The following is a 13042-nucleotide window of genomic DNA, read 5'->3' as shown; positions in this document are numbered from 1 at the left end:
GTATGAAAGATGAGAAAATAGACACGGTATCTGCTTGTTTTTGCAAAAAGAATTGTAGGAAGGATAAACCAATAACTAAGGAGATTGGTTACCCGTAGAGAGTGGGTAGAATTGGGGATAGAAGTGGTTGTTGGGGACAGTGACACATCTTGTTGGTTACCTTTTAGAACCGTGTTAAAGGAAAACTGTTTCTCTACTCACACCACTCCTGACACCAAATATGTAGGTTTTCTTTTCTTTTTCTTTTTTTTGATGGACATGTAGTTGACATACAATATTATGTTAGTTTCAGGTGTACAACATAGTGATTCAGCATTTATATACATTACCAAATGATCACCATGACAAATCTAGTAACCATCTGTCACCATATAAAGCCATTACAGTATTATTGACTGTATTCCCTATGCTGTACATTACATCCTGTGACTTGTTTATTTTATAACTGGAAGTTTGCACCTCTTAATCCCCTTCACCTATTTTGCCCAACCTCCCATCCCTTTCCCCTCTGGTGACCACCACTTTATTCTCTGCAATTATGAGTTTCTCTTTTGTTTTGTTTTGCTTTTTAGACTCCACGTATAAATAAATTCATACAATATTTTTCTTTTCTCTGTGTGACTTGTTTCACTTAGCATAATACCCTCTAGGTCCATCCATGTTCTCACAAATAGCAAAATTTCATTCTTTTTGTGGCTGAGTATTATTCTAGTGTGTATATATATGTATATACACACACACACCACATCTTCTTTATCTGTTCATCTATCAATGGACACTTAGGTTGCTTCCTTATCTTGGCTGTTATAAATAATGCTGCAATGAACATGGGGTGCATATATCTTTTCAAATTAGTGTTTTCATTTTCTTCGGATAAATACCCAGAAGTGGAATTGCTGGGTCATATGGTAGATCTATTTTTAATTTTTTAAAGAACCTCTATTTTCCATAGTGACTACACCAATTTACATTCCCACCAACAGTGTATGAGGGTTCTCTTTTCTCCACATTGTCACCACACTTATTATTTGTTGTCTTTTTGATAATAGCCATTCTGACAGTTGTGAGGTGATATCTCGTTGTGGTTTTGATTTGCATTTCCCTGGTGATAAGTGAGGCTGAGCATCTTTTCATGTGTCTCTTGGCTGTCACGTGTGGGTTTTCTACATCGAGCAATTCTCCAGTTCTCTGCAGACACCAATTAGGTGTCCTACAGTTAAATTCAATTCTAACACTGACTACCTGGAGTTAGTGCAGACCCCACAGGTTAAGGGCTCATGCCCACAAGACTACCTACACCTTTAGACGCCAATTGCAAGCAGGGAGTTCCCACATTACCCACACTTCTGTCAGACTTGGCTATAAATCAGGGTTTCCACAACCCCCATCTCAGGTTTGATAATTTGCTATAATGACTCACAGAACCCAGGGAAATACTTTACTTACTATTACCAGTTTATTGTAAGGGAAAGAAATGATCAGCCAGATGAAGAGGTACATAAGGTGAGATCCAGAAGGGTCCTAAGCCCAGGAGCCTTCTGTCCCTGTAGAGTTTGGTGTGCCGTACCCTGCTGGCACTTGGATTCATTTACCAACACAGAAGCTCTCCAAACCCCTTTGTTTGGGTTTTTTATGGAGGTTCCATTATGGAGGCATACTTGAATACTTCTTTGGCAGTTGATAATTAGCTCCATCCCCAGCCCCCTCCCCTCCCTGGAGGATGGAGGGTAAGGCTGAAAATTCCAAGCTTCTAAATCATGGCTTGGTCTTTTTGGTGAACAGCCCCCGTCCTGAAGCTATCCAGGAGCCTACCAAGAGTTTCCTAATTGGAACAAAAGACGCTCCTATCACTCAGGAGATTACAAGGGTTCTAGGAGCTCAGTGTCAGGAACCAGGGCAGAAACCAAATGTATATTTCTTATTTTGTCGCATAATGTTTAATCTGCTACATTGGGAGGGACCTATGGAATATGAAGGAAAACAAATGAATCTAATTGTATTATTCGATAGATACTGTTAGATACACCAAAGGGGAAGGGGTGAGAACTAGCCCAAATAGCTTTTGAACATAATACTTTAACTCAGTCTAAAGAACTACAAACACTATTGAACTATACTTACACTAATATTGAACTATACTTAGAAGATTTATTTTTCTTAGTGGTATGAGATAGCAATTTCAAAACTACTTTCTGTGTATTGTAAGAAACATGACAACTAAATGTAATGTGTGATTCTGTACTGGATCTCAGATCAGGGGAAAACTATAAAGGGCAATGTTGGCACAGTTGACTTAAGTTGGAATGTGGGTTGTGGGTTATATAAGAGTTTGTATCAATTTTGAATTTCTGGATTTTGATAAATGTACTGTAGTTTTGTAGCAGAAAAATCCTGTTCTTAGGAAATACATCTCAGCAATCGTTGGAATTAATCCTAAAGAAAAAGGATTAGGTATGGTGCTAAGGTGAAAATATTGAATTATTCTTGCTGTGAATAGTTGCTGTAAATAGTAGCAAAAATTTGAAAACAGAGTTGCTTAAGTAAATTATGGCACATTCATACAGTGAAATATTATGCAGCCCTTTAAAATTATGTCGTAAGTCTATATTTACACAGAAAGATGTTTCTGGTTATATCAGTGAAGGTTTTTTTGGTTACATGAAACAGGCCAACCCGGCTGCCTTAAATAGCTGGGGTAGGTCACAGAAGCAGAGGAACAGCTGAGAAATCCCTAGAAAGGAAGAGACAGCTCTGGGGAATCTCAACCTTGAAGTTCAAGGACCTTCCTTCTTTCTAGGGCACTGTTGTTTAAAGTGACATTAGGAGCTGCAGTTTCTTGATTCAGTTTAAATTCTCCCCCAAAAGGATCTGATTGGTCGAACTCTTCCAAGGGGCACATCTGCATAGTACAGATCGGCCTTTGAGGATGGTTTGCATGTGGATGGAGCCCATTCCTTGAGAAGAGGGAATTGTTTGTTGTTAACTGGGGAGCCACCTCAGTTGTTATCTACTGCAGTAGGACTTTGTAACTGTTACACAAATCAAAGCACAATACAAAATAGTGTGTACAGTATGACCCTATTTTGTAGAAATATAGAGTGAGTTTTGGGGTGGGAATGGAGAATCAAGAGTTCTGTCTGGGTATGTTAATTTTGAGATTTCTGTTAGACATTCAGGTGGAGAGCTGAATTCTTTTTTCTTTTTTTTTTTTTGGCTGAGGAAGAGTCACCCTGAGCTAATATCTGTGCCAATCTTTCTCTATTTTTTAGTATGTGGACTGCCAGCACAGCATGACTGCTAACAGAGTGGTGTAGGTCTGCACCTGGAAACTGAACCCAGGCTGCTGAAGCTGAAGCCTGAACTGAACCACTAGGCCACTGGGGCTGGCCCGAGAGCTGAATTCTTTTGTGGCCAAAGTGTAGTAACATCAGCCCTTACATTTTTCTAGATCAAAATTAGCCCTGCTGTTCCTGTGGCATAGAACTGAGTGGTCTCAACCAAGTATTCTTTCAGATAGTTAAGCTAATCCTAAGCTTCTTTTCTCAAAGAATAGTGGGTGTCCTCTATGCACCTGCACAGCACTCAGCTGCACCTGCAGGTGGGAGTTCCTGCCTGGCGCGGATGCCTGGCAGATTCCTTACCCTCACCCCACCCGCATCTCCATCAGCTCCCTGTCTGCTGCGTGAAGCTGTCACATAATCCTTCTGGGCTTCATTTTCCTCCTCTGTAAAATTATCCTTGACTTCTTTTGTCTCTGTTTTTCATTTTTATTTTTAATTGTTATAACACATTTAAATGATAAATAAAAATCACCTAAACATCCTGTTTTCAACAGTTGAGGCAGTGAGAGTTCAGTCCACGGAAGTAAACACTTTCAGAGCCAGGAGCTAATAAATGCAAATGTTTACTTTTTCAGATATCCACACAGAAGCAGTTCAAGCCGCACTGGCAAAGCATAAAGAACAGAAAATGGCTTTGCCTATGCCAACCAAAAGGCGGTCCACATTTGTCCAGTCTCCTGCAGACGCCTGCACACCTCCTGGTAGGTTTATCAGAACCTTTCTCTCTGACAGTTGCTGCTTTGATGTTCCTGAAATAAGTTCTACTTTTTCTTTTCTTTTTTTTTTGTTTTTAAAGATTTTATTTTTTTTCCCCCCGAAACCCCCCAGTACATAGTTGTATATTCTTTGTTGTGGGTCCTTCTAGTTGTGGCATGTTGGACGCTGCCTCAGCATGGTTTGATGAGCAGTGCCATGTCCGCGCCCAGGATTCGAACCAACGAAACACTGGGCCACCTGCAGCGGAGCGTGCGAACTTAACCACTCGGCCAAGGGGCCAGCCCCTCTACTTTTTCTTTTCTGAGGTGGGAGCTGGAACGCTCTCCTCGTCATCAGAGGTATATGAAAGCACACACTGAAGGTGGCAGGTTTTGGTTGTTGCATTGTGAACAACACACAAAAAGAGGCCTTAAGAGTAAAGCTATTAAAAAATTTTTTTTCTTTCTCAATTTCTGGCATATTCTTGCTATAACCCCCAAATTCGTGTAGTCATAAATAAATACAGCCTAAAGCTCAGGGTCTAAAAAATCCTGCTGTGATTAAATACTTTCATTGACATCCAAATTATGACCCATAGTCATATATTTCCTCATCAAATTTGTGCCCCTAAATGAGATGCTTTGTCTGCAACAGTCATAGGAGTAAGTGGACTTGGGACAAAATTTTGTGTGTCATTGGAGATGATGGGAGAGCAGTCATGCGGAGTTGTAATAGATCTGAAAAACATACATAAGTGTGTTTATGTGTATGTGTTAATATATTTTGTATACACTTGTGCCTATTTAAGAATCCGCTTTTTATATTGGAGTCATGAGCTCTAAACACCTTCATCGCATCCCCATTCCCTAGTTTTGGGATCCTTCCTCCCCCTAAAGTCAATTTAAGAGCTGTAACTTTATAATTGAGGAGCAGTTGCAACAACTTTAATTTGTCATGTTTATTCAGAATCTCTCCCAAGGTTTTTACAAACCGTAAAAAAATTGTTTTAGATGAAATCCCAGACAAGTTCTCAATCTAGACCCCTGAGACTAAACATAGTAAATCTATTTCAGAGCCTCAATATAGTGTCTGTCTCCCTCCTGTCATGTTACTGGCAGTGAAATCTTTGGGGGAAAATCATTTCCCCCTCCTGTTTTGGTCTAAATGACTTAGCGTGTCTTTTGAGGAGAGTCCCGGGAAGGTCACGTCTTTGTGGTTGACTTTGAGTCCCAGCTGTCAGGTTGAGCTGTTCACACTGATCCTCTCCCTGGTCTAGGTTCATATTAGTAGTTTTCTCCTAGGTTTTGGCTAACTTCTCAGAGCATTTGGATGTGCTGTGGGCTCATTAACTGTGTGTGCTTTTTTTCTTTACATCTGTGGTGTCAATATGTTTGAAAGAGAAATAGCTCTGTGGCTTCAAGTGTTTCTCAAAATGTAACACGGGATACCCCTAGCAGGCCATCACAATAAGACATTTTGTGTCTATAATGGTGCATACTTCCAGCCCACTCATTCAGAATCTTGGATGGTTTCCCTTCCTTAGTACAGCACCACTTGGGTTCCCTGCACAAAGAGGGCTCTCAGTTTAGTAGCTATTCCTTCTTGGCAGATTCTGCTGCAGTGCAGCTGAGGGTTCAATTGTAGTAAATGGCAAAGGGTAGGGAGCAATGTGCCTTGTAGTTCTTAGAAACAATCCTCTCCATAGCTGTATTAAAGAAATGCAGTTTCAGTGTAAACAGTCTGCACTCATGGCCTCGGGTTAAATGTGAGAGTGCAGCAAAGGATTTTGAGAATGCTCAGAAGGAATGGAAACCTTTTTTATCCCCTTTTACAAAAGTCACTGCCTGAGGGGAATTTACCAACTCTAGAAACAAATCGTGGCTGTTCATTGCTGAATGAGACCATAGTCCTTTGGAATTCACTGCAGGCCTCTGTATTTCTAAACACTAACGTTCTGCTCTGTCTGCAGCTTTAAAGATGTGGCATAATGTTCCTGATCACCTTACGTGTTTTAATAATTTTATGATTGTAAATATGCGGTCCCCTCTCCTAAGACCTATATTCAGCAGAGCAGAGTAATCAAAAGGTTTTCCATCCATTTATCTCCTTTTCTGGGGATCTCTGAATAGTGTACTAGAAACCTTGACGTGCTGTTAGGGACATGAGTGTTGTCAAATAGAAGAGGAATTCTCTCCCGTTGGGAAGAAACATTGAGAGTACCCTACGTGGTAATTTCTCACAGTCCCCACATGGAGCCGGATCTTGATGCCCTTGGTCAACAATTACGTACATGCCTAGGACAAATACTGTGCTCTAGCGTGAGGGATTGTGGGGAGAACTGTCCTAAGGCATCTGTTAGCACCTTTCATTTTAGGGGATGAAACTGGCCGCTCCCAAGTTAGAATTCAGGTTCTGTGCTTTCCAAGCTTCTGAGAGCCACTGGTTAGAGCCCTGGCTGTCTCCTATTCCTGCTGAGTTTACACCTGTATCACTATCTCCCAGAACCTGTTACAGCCTAGCCCAGGATGGCAGGTGGGTTTTAGCTTCCATATTTACTCTGAAAGCCCCTGAAACACTGGAGTTTAGAAGAATACTGGGGCTGCACTCTAGGGTTAGGGAGGAAGAAGAGAATTGACATTAATTATTGCTGCTTATAGGCTATTTTTAAAAAACCAGGGTCTAGGCAGCTATAAAAATGACCTTGCTATGACTTTCTTTCTAGAAAAGTTATGTTACCTCTGCAGGGCAAAATTAACCTCAGATTTCACAGTGTTTTAGTCATGTTTTTCTTTGTGCACTGAGAGGTCCGCCACGCATCACAAAGCGTGTTTCTGGTCAAGACCCTCACTCTGCATGTGCTGTCCGGTGTGAACCTGGTTTCTAGGACACCTGCTTGCGCTCACCAGTCAGTCAGCTTGTTTGGGGGTGCTCACCACGTAATATTGAATTACTGAGTTGATGGCCATTTTGAGCTATTTTTGGAGGGATTTAATAAAAAGGATTTAAGGAGTAAAATATGTCATAAATCTTGGCTTCATTTATAGTATTATATAGTCTGGAAAATATGGTAAATAGTTGGCATGGGGAATAATTTGTCTTGTTCATAAATCATTCTCAAGTAATAAAATGTCAGTCAACCTAAAATTTGCTTATTGATATGTACGCTAATTTCTATCTAGTGGATTGCTAACTTTAAATTCTCCAAGTTGGTAGCAATCTGTGGTTCTTTTAGTGCCTGTGTCCTTTTCCAGAGTCTTTTAGACCACTTGAATTACTGCCATCCAGTTCTCTTTATGTGCTGAAATCATTAACTAATGTCATGAGGCAATTACCTCAGCTCTTTCTTTGTAGGGGTTCTTTGTGTAACGCTATTACTCATTCATACGGGTAAACACAATGCAAAACTACAGCATATATTTTTTTCCCCTGCTAAGCTTTTTCTGCACCCATGTGGACTTTACCCTACACTGCATTCTGAGGGTGACCAAATAGACCACATAATGACCCAAAAGCGCAGTGAGCTATTTCGACTGGCTTGGGTGGCATGGAGCTGAAGTTTAGACGTTCGTCTCTCATAGGACCAGGCGTGAAGGTGACTATAGCAGTGATCCATGGGACCAGGCAGGGAGGGACTTAACCTCTCTCTGTTCCTCTGATGCCTGTGCGCAGACTGAGATGTTGTTATACTTTTAACAGCCCTTCATGATGCGTTATGGCATTAGTGCACACTACAGCATGCGAAGGGCCTTCACAGACCTGGCCACCCGGCCTGACTTGTTCTTCGTAAACACTTTCTGAAGTAGGAAGGGCAGATTTTTTCAGAGATGGGGAGAGAAACAGTTTTGTGGTCACTCAGGGATTTACCCCAGGTCTGACAGCAGTTGTGTGTCAGACTCAAGTCTTCTAGATTTTGCTTTTTACTCTACTAAAGTGTCATGTTTGGGAAATCCATTTTTACTGAATACATGCTCCTGTATGAGTGATACTGGAATGGGTATTATTCCAAACAAATTGAATAGCTATTGCCTTCCGAGAGCTTATAGCCCAAAGCACATTATGAGTCAGTTGAATTGAACTTAAAAGATTAATTTGAATTTAAAAGAGATTACCTGTCTGAATTACCAACCTGGGCAGTTTTTCCCAAGTATTTCTAATTTTATTCAAAATCACAAAGTAAACAGAACTGACAAATCAGACCTCTATAAATGTATTCTAATTAATAGATTTGGATCATTTTAATAGCATACTTTCATTATTGGTGTGAGTTATGAGCAATGGTCCACAGTTACTTGGGAGACTAGTAGATATTCAATATTCTTTAAGCCAAAGTACAATAAAACCTCACTCTATCAAATTGAATTTATTTCAATAGCTGATTGTAAAATTTAAAGTTGGCCAGTAAAAGTAATTTCATAGTCACCATTTATTGAGTACCTTCAGTGTACTAGTCAAAAGGCTTAGTGCTTAACATATATTTTTTCATTTTTAGTTCTCTCAACAACCCTCTATCCCATTTTACAGATTAGAAAACACGTTTAGAGAGGCTCAATGACTTGCCCAGACTTCCTTTTCTAGCAGTGTGGTCAATTAGATAACTTGAAAATTCTCTCCCAGAAACAGGGGAAAGAAAACTTCCCTTAGAAATGCTGATAAAATGTAACCAGCTTCCTTTTACATACACACAGGAGCAAGAGAGAGAGAACAGTCACTGAAAATCAGAGTCGGGAGGCGGAGCTAGCTTTGGCTGCCCTGAGGGGAGGGGAGGCAGAAAACAAGGGAGCTACATTTTAATTACCACAAGCGTAGAAAAGATAAAACCTGGACCTGTATCAGGTTGGAAGCTGGAGTTGAGATCCCTGGAGGAACTTATATCTAAAGCAGAAGAGTGAATTTGAAAAAATTAAACTGCTAGCAAAAGAAGATGTTGTCAAGAAAGCTTGCCTTGTGCCTGGCCTTGGAATAACGGGGGCAGGGACCTTCCCTAAGAATTGTGGTCAGTGGGTACAAGATCTGAGTTTCACTATCCTGTCTGGTAAGAACCAACGTTACACATTAACTAACAATAAAAGAGGCTGATGATAACCCTCGGGCACAAATGGTTTCTGGAAGGATACAACCTCAACCCAGGGATGGAGGATTCCCACAGATAAAGATCCACGAATGTGAGCAAACAATCCAAAACAGAAAACACTCCCCGTGAGAGAGAATCAATAGGAAAAGAATAACAACAGCAAACAGCAGAGTAGAGACCCTCAGAACTGACTGGCCCACCTGCTCTCGGGGTGGAGCTAAGATGGAGTCCAGAGCAGTCAGACTTTCAAAGCCCATTCTCTGAACCGCTCGGCATATTGCCTCATTCTACCATATTGTCAGTAAGTATTTTCTGGTAATTTGGAGCTCTTAACAATTGCTGAGTGTTTGATCTAACTTTTCAAATAGGCAGTAAGTGAAAAAAACTCTCTTCTCTCCCTAATGTTATTTGTCATATTAATGAGTTTTGTAGTTTTTGTAAATATGGGGAAATACCTAGAAAAATAGTGTTTGGAGATCCCTTGTAGGTAAAGTGAGCCTACAGTAATTATTAATAGCACGTTCCCCTTCTCTCAGGAGCATCCCAGTTTGGATGTTCATGGTCAGGCAACTCATGGACCTCCTGCCGGTTAGGCTCTGCATGGTAGTTGTCAGTCCCAGCCAGCTCTCTGTGCACATGGATTATTGTGGGATGCTTGAAAGTCTCCATAAGGCTTGTCTGGTGAATCAGCACCCACCCTGGTTGGGTTTAGTGCTAGCTTAAGTTGCCCAGAATTTGTAGCCCAAGCTAAGGTCAGATTGGCCTGCTTCCAGAGCTAACCTTTTAGTCTTCTCTTCTAGATACGCTGTTACTCCTAGGCTGCCCCTTCTTGGGTCTCTACAGATTTTCCTTCTTAAGCTTCAAACTTTTTCCTTGCCTACAGAGAAACTTCATTTGCCTCTCTTGAAGGTATTTCTGGAATTCTTTAATTCCCTAACCCACCAATGCAAGAGAAAATGACACTTTCCTGCCTGACACCACCCCCTCCCACCCTACCGACCCAAAACACACACTCACACATACTCACACACACACATTTCTTCCATGTGCTCCAGAATATCATACACTCCGTGTCCTTGTGGTTGTTTCCTTTATTTGTTCTTTGATGCTCCCATTTCCTGGCTTAGTTTAGGTGACATATTTTGTACTCGTTGTTAGGACGAGATCTTTCTTTAGGTGAATCTTGCCTTACCTGCTGTTCTGAGTTGGTGTCTGGGCCTAATTTTGGTGTTGGCTGCCCAAACCCCGTGGCAGGCACTTTCTTTCCAGGAACTTGCCAGACTTGCCCAGTACCCCTCAGGTTGTGTGGACTGACTCTCAGATATTACCATCCTCTCACCAAGGCATTGTTTTCACCCCCACAATTCTTTTTAAATTAGCTTATTTTTTTACAGCTTTATTGAATTATAATGGACATACAGCACATATTTAAAGTATATACTTTGCTAAGTTTTGACATAGTAAAACTGTGAAACCATCACCACAATGAAGATAATGAACGTATCCATCACTCTCCAAGTTTTCTCATAATCCCTTTGTAATCCCACCTCTTCACATCCCCGTGAGGTAACCACTGATCTGTTTTTTATCACTATATATTAGTTTGCATTCTCTAGAATTTTATGTAAATGGAATCATACAGTCGTACTTCTTTTTGGGGGGAGGTAGAGAGATGTTTGTCTTCTTTTACTCAGTGTAATTATTTTGAGATTCATCCATGTTGTTGTGTGTCTCAGAAGTTCATTCCTTTTTATCGCTGAGTAGTGTTCCATCATATAGATGTCCCACAATTTGTTTATCCATTCAGTTGTGGATGGGCATTTTGGTAGTTTCCCATTTTTAGCTATTATAAATAAAGTTCCTATGAACATTCATGTGCAAGTCCTTGTAGAGATATATGCTTTCATTTCTCAGGAGTAGAGTGGATACGGTAGGTGTTTAAATTTTTTAAATAAACATTTTTTAGTTATAATAAGTGTATTTGCAATGAAGAAGGGGGAAGTCATTTCCACACATGGCTGAAGTCTAAAAGTGCTATAGCAGTTAAGAAGTTAGTAAATTCAGGACTTTTCTTCCCTTAAAATCAACAAGTTCATTGTTTATGTGATTTCTAATTGATTATAAATGAATTTTAGGCTTCTGGTGATTAGTATTAAATGACGCTGTGTTAAAATCTCACAAGTTATAAACTGAAGGGCAAACCATGTTTTCAGAATTGTTTTCTGTTGTATAGACCCGTTGAATTCATCATATACAAGAGCTTAGCAAGGACTTTGGTTATGTTAGGTAACAGTTGTGAGTTTGTGTTCACCCAGAGCAGAATCAGTGGGAAAATGCTAACTTTATTTGTATTAATTTAATCTTGCCCCAATTTTTACTAATCTATTGCAATTTCCTGGGTGACAGTTACCTAAAAAAAAAAAAAGCTACTAAGTAAGCATATAAATATTTAAGGGAGCTCATTTTTATTTTTAAAAAGAGAGAGTCCCAGAGCAGTGCTTACAGTTTACGTGATCTTAACACATGGTCAGCTGTAAGCTTGGCCCACCACACTTTTGTGTCTTTGAGGCAACACAGGGTGGGTTATTCGGAGAGGAGAGGACAACTGACGTTTATTGGCCTACTGCTGTGTGCTGGCCCCGCCAGGGGTGCTTTCTGTACCTTGTCTCGTTTCGTGGTCTCCCGCTGCAGTGAGCATAAAGGCGAGCTTCCTTAGCATGTCTTACATGGCTCTTAGCAACCCAGCGCTGTCCACTTGTCCAGCCTCATCTTTCATCACCACCAATTTTGCATTCTGTGCTTCAGCTAGTCTCATGTCTTTGATCTTCTGATATGCTTTGTTGTCTGTCCCTCCCAGCTTTCCCACATGCAGTTCCCTCTGCTGACTCTTCTCTCTCCCCACCTCTCTGTCCCTTATAACTAATTCCTCCTTCCAGCCTGGGTTTAGGTCTGACTTCCTTGGGCGCCTACCCTGAACTCCTGTAAGACTCTTAAGTCCTATTGAGTAGGGACTGTGTTCCTGCTCACCGTTTTATTCCTAGCAACTAGTGTAGAGCTTGGTAGTATTTGTTGAATCAATGAACAAATAGCCTTCGCGGATGGGTAATTTTATCCCCAAGTCACATAGCTAGTAAGTCGTGGACCCCAGAGTTCCAACAGAAGACGAAGCCAAAGCCATGTTTTTCCCAGTACGATAAGCTGCCCCGCAATTGTAGTCACTAAACACTCTGAGGAGGACTGGCAGGCAAATGAGGTAATCGAATTGAAACAATACACCTAATTACATAATTGATTCGCTGTAGAAACATAATGAAGCCAATTTTCCGTAAACCTAATCATGAAAATACTGGTTTTACTATCTTTTGAAAATTGGATTATTCTGACTTTAGACTGACTTAGATTAAAATAAATGATGCAATAAAGACAGCCTGCAAATCCACTGGAGTTTGTGGGGTCCTGAAGTGTGTTACCCTGAAAATACTTTATTCTTAGGTTCAGATTCATCTGTCCCATGCCTCCCCACCTGCCCCCTTTTCTTTAGTGAGTTGGCAAGAACAGAAGTTTCTGCCTCTCAAGATACAGTTGAAATGTTAATATAATTTCTGGAAATTATGCAAGACACTTTCCTTAAGTAAAAGGTTACAGGTGCTGTTGCTTTTCTTTCTCCATATTTTCCTTTGGTCACCATTCTTTTGCCTTATAGCTCTCTTTCTCCTTTAAAGAACCTCGTCCATTTATCCTTTGCAGCCTGGGTCACTGTTTACCTCTCCAGCTTCATCTTTTGCCCCTTGCCTCCTCAAAGTCTTTGCTCCATTTAAATAGAAATACTTGAAATCCCGGACTGATATGGGTGCCCCTCCTCCTGTGAAAGCCTTTGCTATCCTGTTTCTTAGCATCTGTTGCATTCTTTGAAACAGTCTGTGGAGCTGTGTGC

At 40.7% G+C, this 13042-nt stretch overlaps 1 protein-coding gene across 6 annotated transcripts in view; it reads left to right on the top strand.

Moving 5' to 3' along the window:
- The window catches only part of DIP2B (disco interacting protein 2 homolog B), a 209928-nt gene that overhangs the window by 130055 nt on the left and 66831 nt on the right, over positions 1 to 13042 (top strand). For all 6 annotated transcript variants that reach the window (XM_046663507.1, XM_046663499.1, XM_046663474.1 and 3 more), the window contains exon 4: positions 3917 to 4042. In XM_046663507.1, the coding sequence (XP_046519463.1) occupies positions 3917 to 4042 (126 nt within the window). The remainder of the gene's footprint in view (positions 1 to 3916; positions 4043 to 13042) is intronic.

This window comes from Equus quagga, chromosome 1 (genome assembly GCF_021613505.1).
Source record: "Equus quagga isolate Etosha38 chromosome 1, UCLA_HA_Equagga_1.0, whole genome shotgun sequence".
In the NCBI taxonomy this organism is placed as follows: domain Eukaryota; kingdom Metazoa; phylum Chordata; class Mammalia; order Perissodactyla; family Equidae; genus Equus; species Equus quagga.
Note: the sequence above shows the minus strand (reverse complement) of the source record. Positions and strands in the feature narration are given on the sequence as shown.